This window comes from Cariama cristata, unplaced genomic scaffold (genome assembly GCF_000690535.1).
Source record: "Cariama cristata isolate BGI_N322 unplaced genomic scaffold, ASM69053v1 scaffold25864, whole genome shotgun sequence".
NCBI lineage: Eukaryota > Metazoa > Chordata > Aves > Cariamiformes > Cariamidae > Cariama > Cariama cristata.
The window spans coordinates 5,200-17,252 of record NW_009611619.1 but is presented as its reverse complement, the minus strand read 5'-3'; the positions used below and the strand labels follow the sequence as shown (position 1 = coordinate 17,252).

General features: G+C 46.3%; 1 protein-coding gene across 1 annotated transcript; it reads right to left on the bottom strand.

Moving 5' to 3' along the window:
- Nucleotides 1-540: 540 nt before the first annotated feature.
- On the bottom strand, nucleotides 541-10,700 carry UAP1L1 (UDP-N-acetylglucosamine pyrophosphorylase 1 like 1; the record flags this gene model as incomplete). The annotated part of the gene is made up of 8 exons (XM_009698332.1): nucleotides 541-900; nucleotides 1,874-1,940; nucleotides 2,701-2,886; nucleotides 4,597-4,737; nucleotides 5,566-5,759; nucleotides 6,603-6,775; nucleotides 8,715-8,890; nucleotides 10,496-10,700. Coding segments are annotated over 8 exons (1,229 nt in total), but the record flags the coding sequence as incomplete, so codon positions are not given.
- Nucleotides 10,701-12,053: the final 1,353 nt, after the last annotated feature.

Genomic DNA, 12,053 nt, shown 5'->3' with positions numbered 1-12,053 from the left:
AGAACAGAGGGTGGTGGTGAAAAAAATTATCATCTTTTTCTTTCTTTTAATTAAAAAAACAGGTCACTACAGCTGTAAAGAGCAATCAGTTTAAGCTGCACATTTACTTGTGTTTTCTTGAAATGGCAACAGCGAGCCTAGATATGCAAACTAGTCTGTTCTGCTTCAGAGCCCGAAACTCAATACTCAAGCACAGCAGCATTCCTACCTACAGCAGACTCCTCTGTATGATCTGGTTAGAGGATGCAACTACTGAATTGGATCTTCTAACCAGCACAGGATTAGGGAAAAGACAGCTCTCTGGAGAGAAAGGCCCCAGTACACAAAGTCATTCCATACTTTTCAGGATGGGGCCTCAAACTGATTCTTCAGTTGTGCACACAATTTAAAAACAAAACCAAAACCCAACCCCACCAGCACAAACAAGATACCTAACAAGGCACTGAAGAGATTGAATCTTCTTGAATACAAAGCTGATTTATTAGGCCCTGAGTGGCTCTTTTACAAATTTGTATGCACAGCAAATAAGAAATATAAAATCTATTTGGTACCTGGAAGGTATTAATCTTCATTCACATCCAGGTCTACAAAGCAGACTGAGGTAAAAGGCATACCCTTCAAAGTTACCAAACAGAGCTGGTTAGCATGGGTATGTGCGTAAACATAACTGCTGCAAGGATTTGGCATCAATCTAATACTGCAAAGCAATTTTTTTTATATCACACTTCATAGCTGACATTTTAGTAATGTCAGTTCTTATAATGGATCTGACAGACAGATATCTGATTTGAGAGGGAAAGGCCTCCCTGCTCTTCAAGAATTTCCTAGCATTTCCGCTTTGTTTTCATCGAGCACAAAGGGAGAAGGGAAGTCTCTGTCCTTCATGTACGCCTCCAGACCCTGAGAACATGTGAAAACAGCACTGTTAGGTTGTAAATGCATCAGACTGGATACCTGCATTATTTTTAAGTCTACGCAATGTCCTCAAAGAACGACTGACTACTCAACGTTAAAAGGTCACAGGAAGGACAGACAACAGCAACAGTTTCCCCAGTGACAGAGATGGAAGGCATTTCAGCCCCAAGCCTGGGGTTCATGAAGGAGGGGCACTGATGAACTGTAAAACAATGGATCTCAGAAACAAGCTTCCTGGGGAGAGGCAGGCATGGGAAGGTGTGTCCTTAACTCACATTAGAATAATCCTAGCAAAGAAAAGTCAACTTAAATTGCCTTGTTTTCATTTTGTTCTTACACACATCGATTGCAATGAGTTCATTACCTGCATGCAGAAACCTAGCAAAGATGTAAAGTTTTATGAATGCCCTTCCCCACAGTGCTCACATATCCTGCAATCCACTATTTCTCACCCTGTCTGTCCAACACAGGGAAGCTCCTCTTCTCACTACTAAATGGAAGCAGCTTTCCCAGGATCAATTATTTTCATAGGGACAAACTTGAGAAATCCAAGACATGGTTTCTCTAAAGCCAATGCACATATCACCCTTCTCATTCAATATTCACTCACTGTGGGAGACACGCAGAAATTAGCACATAACAAATACAGTGACCCCATGGATTTTGTAATTTGAATATTCTGCACTTTTCATTCAGAAGATCTCAAAGTTCTTGTGAGTCTTAACGAAACTGCGCAGCTTCATTGCAGATTTCATTTTACAGATGGCTAAAACTGAGAGTGAATACACTGCTGAAGAGTAAACCATAGTGGATCCATGAACGTAACACAGAGACCAAATCCTAGTTCTCTTGATCATTTATCAGCAAGCCCAGGCTAAAGAAATCCCCCGTGTTTGGAAGGAAATCAGATGCATACCTGCACACTCTTAAAAATACCTCCATAGATAGTTAGCCTCACCTCTCCAAAGTAAGACACTAATGGAGAAACCTCACACACAGCCGGAGGATCTTCAGTTCCTGAGAGACTAGAGAAGACAACACAGGATTAACTTCTTGCTATGCTTAAAAAAACAGTACATCTTCCTCGAAAGATCATCAAGAATAGGACATCCGGAAGGATAAGACATGCACCAGATATTATTCAAATACAAAGTGTGAAAATAAAAGGGAATTAGCAGGTCCCAAATATTTCTCATCAAAACAAGAAGACTGCTTTTACAGAGGTGCTTTTCAAATAAAATGAATAGCTTGTGGGCTTATTAAACTATGAGTTGATGAAGTAATAACCCCTTGGAGTAAAAGCAGCTTCTCATTAAGCATGAGGCAGGAAGTATCTGAACTAGTAATTACTATAATAGCTGATCCTTAAGCTCACCTAAGAATCTGGGTGGGCTTTAAGCACTGGGGCTATATTCAGAAAGGCTGGTGAGGACTACAAATTACAATTCCTTGGGCTGGCTAAATCCAGAATGATGGAAAAGGTTGCCCCCACCTAACGAGCTCCTTAGAGGAGTTGTCAACTCACAGGAATCTCTGCCAGAGATAAAGCCCAGAGCACTGTGCATTACTGTCTGTAGCACTCACAATCACTAATGGAGCAGGAGCTGTGTGATAGACTTTACTCTGCATGTTCAGAAAAGACCAGCTGAATGAAAATCATGCCAAGTCACCCTGTGGTCAAACTAATGCCCTGTTTTGTAGAGCACAGTATGTGCCATTAGCTAGCTGGCATGGTTAGGCAGCCATAGGCAGAGAAGTTGTGAAGAAGGTCACAGAGGTTCGCACCTGAGTTTCTCCTGTATCCTGCAACCATTTTCATCCAGAAATCTGGCCCCAGCCTTGAGCGCCCAGCGGTAATGCTGGGCCAGGAGGGCTTGCCGAGCAGTGGTAGGAGTGTCTTTGTCAGCTGTGTCTGCATTTTTTAGTGGCGAGAACTCCTCTTCTCTCAAAACTTCAAATGCCACAGAATTCCTATCATCAAAGGGGAGAGAACAATGATAATGAAAAACAAAGCCAGCCATCAGCCCTATTGATGCAGTAACAACTTTCATGGGGAAAGGCTCATATATATTTTAGGGAGCAGTGATGCATGCAGCCTGGGGCAGTCAAGCTAAGGAAAGCCCATCTCCCATCTGAAGAGCAAAGAAGTATGAGGGCTGTATGACAGAAAAACACAAGAAGCAGCCCAGTCTCTTTGAGAACATAAAAGCAGCCTCATGACTCTCCAGAGCTGTGCACAGGTGAGAAGAAAAGCAACAGTTTGAGGCTCTGAGCAATCTGATCTAGTTGAAGATGTCCCTGCTCATTGCAGGGGGGGTGGACTAGATGACCCTTAAAGGTCCCTTCCAACCCAAAGCATTCTATGATTCTGCAGAGATCCCACAGAAACCTCTCCAGGCACTGGGAGGCTCATGGACAAAAAGTCTTAGCCAAGAGCATGGCAGGATGGAGAGAGCAGTGCTGAGCTGTGCGGCTCACTTCAGAGCACCGCACCCCTGCTCCAAGAAATGGCCACTCCACTTGGGAGTCTGTAGGCAAGGATCAACTGAGAACACCAATTTCCAGGGAAGAACAGGCAGTATGGAAGGATTCACCATTGAATGTTAAGTACAGCTGTTTACCAGAAATGGGAATGCAAATTAAAATAATCCCACAGCAGCATCTGTACGTTTCTGCATTTCAGATGTGAAGAGCAGCTGCCAAGCTGGTTTTGCAGTATTATTAAAAAAGCACAAGGAATTACTGCTTGCAAATGAGTCCCTTCAAAGCTCATAACTCAGCACTGTTTCCATCACACTGGTTTTGCCTTTGGTATGATACTCCTTTACTGAATGCATGTCAGGAAATGGAGACCAGCTCAAACTTTGAGCTCTCTAGCCTGAAGAAAATCCTCTAAAAAGAGAAATACTATCCCCAAAGAAAGATAATTCAGTTTGCCCAAGGTCTCTTTTTGATGTTTATTTAAACCTTAAAACAGAATCTTTACTGCTGAATTTGAGACCTCGGAAAATAGGTTTTATAAGAACACTTATGCTAAATTCCTAAATTATTAAAATCCCACATATCCTAAACACAAAGTACCTCTGACTGCGCTAACACTATGGCACAGCACTCTCAGCTATGTTTTAGAGCTTGGCAAGTCAACACTGACAGTTCCCACAGCAACAGTAACTTGGCCCCATGCTGCTTAAGCACCCTGTTTTCCAAGCACAAAGGGTGTGAGCTCGGCCCTGGTGTAACACGCACCAAAAACGTAGTCAGAGCTGCAGTTGCCATGAAAGCCACAATCCTGAAAGACCCAATTTTTGCAAGTCTGAATACTCCAACATGGGCTTGTATGAAATGTTGGCTTTGTACTTGATTTCCTTTGGTTTTTTTTTTGTTTTGCTTTATTTCTTTCACAGACCTGGCAGAGGCCAGGCCAGCCAATACATCCTCAGCAGAATGAACAGTTCTGGGAGCACGGTAAGAGCAAGGCTGGCTGCTGTCAAACACCCTGTGACCGCATCTCTTGGAGCCTGCAGCATTACTGTTGTGTTGGAGCTTGGTGTAGATCCAACACCCTTTCTAACAAGCCACCCACAAACCACACACTCCCTGGCAAGTCCTATTATAACCTACAGTCATTCAAACAAGCATTGAGAAGGGGAGGAAAAAAATAAAAACATGTCTGCCACTAACTTAGAGAATGGGAACACATCAAACACAAACTTCTCCAGCTTTATCCCGTTCGGTTTTAGCGGTTTTACCAGATTTCCCTCCTCGTCAATGTAGGGCACCTTCTTTATAGCTATGTGATGCTTCAGCTGCGGCTCATATTTCCTGCAAAAGGAGAAGAAACAAGTTCATTTACCTCGTGCCCACTTAGAAAAAGAGTAGTACACTTCTGGGAAGTAGATGGCTTATTACTGGTCTGGGTCATCTCTCAACTGTTGTGGGTGCTGCTCTCTCCAAACTGATCCACGTCACATCAGGAAACACTTCACTGAGCAGAGCAGCCCGGCCAGCAGCATTCCCTGTACCAGTGGGACATGACAGGGTAAAGAAAGAGCAGAGGGAGGACCTAGCGTCGAGCTGAAATTGCAGGCAGAGATTAAAGAAAGGTAACCCAAATTGTTATCCGACCGGGATGACAACAGAGCAGAGCAGATCCCTCACACAAGAGTGGATCAAGCTCTTCAGGAAGGTCATACGACTGCTCACTGAATGCCCGGCATCACATCCCCATCTCCCAACACCAAGGTGCAGAGTCCTCCCCCAGCTTCACCCTCTCCCTCAATCTCTGTTGTCCCAAGGGATGGCATGGGTGACATTCCCATTGAAAATCCTCAGCGTGGGGCTGCATCACTGACCATATCGCAGCCCACGTGGCTGCTCACCCTTGCAGGCCCAGGAAGGTCATGCACTGGTATATCTTGCTTGATTTAGCTACAGCAAAGCATGCAACCTCTTCATTGGGTAAAGCCCAAAGAGCACACTGGGGCTATCAGAAGGAAGACACAACTGTTTTGAACTGTTTGGAGGAGAAAGGAGGTGAAAAGCAGAGCAGGAGGTACCCATAACTGAAATTACAGAGTGGGAAATGGGAACACCCTGTCTTGGAGGCATTTCTGGGCTGCCCAGCTGCCTAGCAGGCCTGCTGGAACTTACTGGGCCACCATCTCCAGGAACTCAACTGTGAAGAAATGGTTGCAGATATTGCCAAAGCTGTACATCAGTCTCCCGTCGGGGCTTTGCTGCTGTGCAGTCTGTGGGCTGATCTCACTGTACTCCACCACCTGGCAGACCCCATCCACACAGCACACCACCCCAACAGGCTCTGTGGGGTATGCCTTCTCCACTACCTGCAGCCACAGGACAGAGGGCTATGACAAGGAAGAAGAAAATTCCAGCACTATTCCAATTCCCACATACAAAAGATCCTACAGGACTGTTGCACACTGATCCTCCGGCACCTCAGGAGCATGAGCAGGGCAGTGCTAAGTGTACAGAGTGACCTGGGGGCACATTTTGCCCAACAACTGGGGATAAAACCCAGGACTTCATCACTTAATTGCACAGTTGCTCAGAAGACAAACCAGTTATAAGAAACCAGCATGCTGTGGGGCACTTTTCCTATCAATGACTGGGATTTGGCATTAAATGAAAAATGTTTGCAGCAATTAGCCTTCAGGTCCCTGTTTGCATGAACAGTGTTAATGATTAAAGTAATATAAATCTCGGCAGTCACCTGCTGCTTTGGGGTGACAAAAACCAGAATGCTTTGGTTTTCCCCATCTTCCACAGTGGGGCATAAGGAATGCCTCCACTAGACTCAAAGGTGCATTTATAAAACTCAGCCCAGTCCAACACAGCTTCTAGATAGCCCAAGTGCCTTTGTAGAAAGGGCTGGGCATAAAGGGGAAGCACTTCCAGTTTATAGTTTCCTGTGCAGTTACAGTCCCTGCTTTAACCGAAGTTTATTTTCCACAGTACTCTGGGAAGAGCAGAGGAGGACATGCACACGTAGAGATTCCGAATGCAACACAGGTAGCAAGCAGCTCCTCTAAACCTGCTTGGAGTGAGCTGCTGTCAGACAGAGGTCTGAACACTCCAGTTCATCTAGGCTTACCCTAGCCAGCAGCTTCCAAGTGTAATCAGACCTTAATTCCCCGTGGAAAAATGGCCCAGCGTTAGCACCACTTCACCTTTGCACCGCAGTCTGCCCCTTTGGAAACACAGAAACCTATGAAGACTGGATCTGCCATTTTCACGAGGATATTGTCCACACAGTATACATGGACATACTGGATTCCACGCTGCTTCATGTCATCCAAGATCTTATTATCCACCAAAGCACGGTATAAGCCACCATTACCATCTGTAATGCAAGAGAAAAGAGAAAGCCCTGGTTAATCAGTGACTTTGTAGGGTTTTTGTGTCTAACAGAGCAAAAGCTGAAAGTCCTGAACAAACTTGCTTTAACAGCAGAGCAGGGAATGCTTCCTAACCAACAGTCAGTGCTACCAGATTTTATTTCCAGCTCTGCCACACAGTTCAGACAAGCCTGTCCCCTTCCACACCCTAATTCCCTCACCTGCAGAGCGGGACTGTGGGGCCCAGCCTCACAGAGAAGTGTAAGATCCTCAGAGGGGAAACACTAAAGGGCAAAACATTATGCAGAGGGTGGGAAAAGTTTGTTACACTTCTTCTCTTCCAGTGCAGAGCAAAAGCATACTTAAAACTCAGCTTGGAGAAAAAGACTAAAATAAATCTTATTCTCTGTTTATCTTTCCACCACAACTTCCCAATGCCTTTTTAAAGGCTTGAACTGCAGCTGCACTAAAGACACCTGCACGTTTGTTCACAGATCACCCTTTCACGGTTCCTCCTTTGACATCCCTGTCAGCTCAGGGAAAACACCCTGCAGCCACAAAACCACATCACTGCAACATGGCCCCAGCCAGGCTGCCTTCACCAAGTCTCTTACCATGTCCTCATTAAGAGAACTTTACTAGGTGAGACATTGCAGTCATTTTGGAAAAAGTTACTCTTCTTGCTGCTTTTTTACCCATTTTCAACTATCAGCCTTGAACGGGAATCTGGCTCCCAACAGCTTCACCCCTGGGAGGCAGCACCCCAGCACTCCAGCAACCCCCAGCACCCACTCATGCACAGCCCTGCCGATGCACATTGCTTTTAATTTGCAGCTGCACCACTCCTAATCCTGCCAATACTCCCAGACTTTGATAAAAAACATGTGCTGTGGGCAAATCCCCAGCAAGAATCAAACAGAGATTGCTACATGCTTGATTACAAGCCTGAAACACTTAACTGAACGCTTTCACGCTAATCAGAAGCATTAACTCAGACATCCGAAGACTGCTCCATGTGCCAAGGTTGGCTGATGGCGAGTAGCAATTATCAACACATCACAGAATCACAGAATGGTCAGGGTTGGAAGGGACCTCTGGAAATCACCCAGTTCAACCCCTTGCCAAAGCAGGTTCACCTACAACAGTTGCACAGAATCATGTCCAGACAGGTTTTGAGTATCTCCAGAGAAGGAGACTCCACCACCTCTCTGAGCAGCCTGTTCCAGTGCTCTGCCAATCTCAAAGTATAGAACTTCTTCCTCATTCAGATGGAATTTCCTGTGTTTCAGTTTGTGCCTGTTGCCCCTTAACCTGTCACTGGCACCACTGAAAAGAGTTTGGCCCCATCCTCTTGACAGCCACTCTTAAGGTATTTATAAGTACTGATGAGATCCCTTCTTGGTCTTCTAATCCTTCAGCTGAACAGACTCAGCTCCCCCAGCCTTTCGTCAAAAGGGAGATGCTCCAGTCCTCTCATCGTCTTTGTTGCCCTCCACTGGACTCTCTCCAGTAGTACACTGTCTTTTTTGAACTGGAGAGCCCAGAACTGGACACAGTACTCTAGACACAGCCTCACCAGGGCAGAGTAGAGGAGGAGGAGAACCTGCCTCGACCTGCTGGCCACGCTCTTACTCATACACCCCAAGGTACCATTGGCCTTCTTGGCCGTGAGGCCACATTGCTGGCTCATGGGCAACTTGTTGGCTCCCAGGACTCCCAGGTCCTTCTCTGCCGGCCGCTCTCCAGCAGGTCAACCCTCAGCCTGTACTGGTGCACGGGGTTATTCCTCCCTAGGTGCATGACCCTACACTTGCCTTTGTTGAACTTCATCAGGTTCCTCTCTGCCCAACTCTCCAGCCTGTCCAGGACTCACTGAATGGCAGCACAGCCTTCTGGTGTACCATATTACACTACTGTACCATGTAAGAGTGAACAGCGGGGTACCTGGAGCCAAAGCTATTTTCCCCTTCTCCTCCAAGATCGCCTTCCCATCAAATGTGACAGCAGGCAGCATCCTCTGTTCAAACATAACCACGTTGGATCTATCCAGGTTGAAGTAGTTGTGTTCTACAAAGAACTTCTCTGTCGGTCCCAGCGTGAACTCACTTGTCATGATGTACCTGGGTAGGAATGGGTGCTGAGCAATGAGCAAGAAAAGCACAAGTGAAAGACAAAACTACAAACAGAACACAAAAGGGAGGAAATCCAAGAGTGTTAAATGAGACACACTACAGTATCATCCTACAGTATGCAACTGAGCAGGACAGGTCTCCTCCAGAACTCATTCCACAGGAAGGCTGCACAGGGTCTTGTGCATGATCCTACCCACAGGCTTAGCTCCAGCTAGGATAGAAGAGCCTTTCCCTAAATGTGAACAACATCTGGATATCTGGATGAGCTGGAAAACAAGGCAAAGGACAGCATAACAGCCTCATTCACCCTAGATTCAAACTGATGCTAAGTGTCTAAAGAAGCATTGACCAGCACGAGGTGCTGAGAATGAGCTGCAAATCCCTAGCAGCTGAGTCTGCCAGCACCTTTTCTGTGCCAAGGCGAACAGCAGCGTTTTCAAATGTTGGCCGCATGACTTTTTTCTCTTAAGTTTCTCTATTTCCTCCTCTCCTTCCAGCTCCACATTGCTGCTGTCTCTCCCTCCACTATCTTCCTCCTTCAACAATTGCCAAGAGCCATCTTCGTCATCTACCTGTCAAGCACTTCTCCAACAACTACTGGCATAGGTATACAGGGTATACTCTGTATATAGCTGGGGAGAGGAACTGTAAATATTACCAGCAGGTGTTACATCCTACAAATAACACATCCTGGTTTCCAGCAGCATCAGGGATGGGGCATTTGCAACTTAGGCCATGCATGCATGGCTTCAGAAAGAAACACAATACAGACTCTCAAATCACCTTCGATCTCCAATTTGTAAAACAATGTGCTATCCTGAAGACCTCAAACGCCAGCTCTTTCACTCTTCCCAAACCCTCGGTCAGACCAGACAGTGATTTCGTAAAAGTATCTCTTCATAGTCTAATAAAGAACACTTAGCAGAAAACATTCCCAGAAGCACACTGCAGCACCTTCCTCTTTCTCAGCCACCACATCCTATAGGGAATTCTGCACCTTGCACAGAGCTAGTCTCTCTTGAAGCCTTTTGAATGCTTTTGAAAGCTAGAAGCAGCCAGAAGAGATGGCAGGCAGCTGTAAACAACGACAGCAGGAGGTGGCCTGAAAATGGAGCATGACAAGCATGACATTTACTACCGTGAGGGGAAGAGGTTTTTTGTTGTGGCAGAAATTGCGGGCAAGGGGAGGTGGAGGGTCTTGGAAGGTGAGCTATAGGCGATCTCTCCCTCCATGCAGGAACCTGAGAAAGCACAGCACAAACAGATGAAATCTGTTGCGAAGTATCTGAAACAGGCAATGAAAAGTGCTGTTTATAGTGTTGTCAGGGACTGGGCTTGAAAAGACGGCACAGTACAGCAATTAGGGTAGTGGTCAGTGATTCAAGGGCAGTGCTCAGTTCCCCAGGTCTGCAGACACGGACCTGCCACTTCCCATCCCTGCGCACCCTCCTCCAGCTGCTAGCATGGCAAATCCTGCCAACAAAAGGCTCTCCCCTGATGTGTCTCTGTATGGCACCCAGCAAAGTGCTTCTAGAAGACAACATAGGCAAGACTGCAATGCAAACACCCCTGCACAGTAGATCTGTCACCTACCAGGGGATGGTACACTTGCAGTGGTGTCTCTGGCCAGCAAGCTGCTCCACTTTGCGGATTCTTTCTGCTTGGATCTGATACAAGGTCTTGCCACTGGGCAGCCCCACGTTGTACATGCCCTTGGGATAGCTCACTCCCAGGCGAGATCCTTGTCCTCCAGCCAGGAGCAGCACTGCTACCTTGTTCTGCGAGATCTGATGCAAGCCTGAATGGGAGAAAGAATCCCAAGGGAACATAAGAATTACAAAAGCAATCAACACCCCACGCTCTTCTCCTGAGCCTTTCTGCAGAGCTCAGGCCACAGCCGGAAGCTGCCAGTTCAATGCCCACTACTGGCAGTTCAGAGAGAAATATGATGCTGCGCGTAATACAAAAAAAATAATTTCACCTCTTTGACACGGCAGTTTCCTCACCTAAAGCAGCAGATGGTGTAACAACGGGGAACAGCCATGAGTTGCAGCTTAGGAAGTTCAAACCAGACATTAGGATAAAAACTCTTTACTAGGAAGCCAGGCTTCTGCAGCCCCTCACTCGGATCCTTCCCTTCTCCCGTGATGGTGCCGTGTGCTGGCAAAGAGCCTGCCAAGCACGCGGCAGCAAACCATGTCCTGGGGACCACAGCAAGTAACAGTGATGTAACCAATACCTTAGAGGCCCTGCTCTGTGCTTTAAGCCTTTTGCGATGGGAAGTTCAGTAAAGACGCAAAGAACCTATTAATTGCTTGTGGTTTGCTGCATAAAATTATGCTTATTTTATTTGCATCGCCATACAGCTCAGCCAGTGCTATCATCCGTGCCTTTAAAATTTTAAGTTTAAATCCATTCAAGCTTCCCCCTCTATCCAAGGGCCTCCTGAAACTTTGAAATTCCAAGGCTTCTACCTTCAGCACAGCTAAGAGAGCTCTCCTAATCCTATTTGGAGTGGGAGAGTGGATTGCAGATCTCCAGAGATGACTTCCAACCAACACTTCTGTGGTCCTGTGAACACAAAAGCTCGCTCTGCAGCAAAGCAATGGCAGGGCTGCATAATGGACTTCCTTTGGTGTAATGCCAGAACAGGCATTACCAGCCTTTTTGGAAAGGGTATGTTTAGGCAGAAAAATTGTGTTACTGCTGTGGTGGGACTGAAACTGGTAAGCATGGGGAGGTCAGTAGTATTACCCCAATGTCATGGATGACTTACATCTGGTTTTATTGCTGAAAACTAGATTTTTGAACAGAATTAAAACCAAGCCAGGTTATTAGAGCACCAATTGGTATTTCCCCTCTACTGCTCATTTAAACAGCCAATTATTGAGAAGACGAGCATAAAAACAATCCTGTTTTTCTTCCAATTCAGTATCTTTGGTCCCTGTATCCTTCAGTCCAAGTCACGAATTTTTTAGCCTCAGATGTTTTGTCTTGGGAAGGGCTCTGAATGTCACCTTGTCACAGCCACCCAGGGCTGAACAAGTACCACCAGACAGCAGCGCAACACCACTACCCACAGCTGTGCAGGGCCAGCAAGCCCAGTGAGCATACCTTACTGGGCAGAGGAGCTAAGATGGGGGGGGGTGGG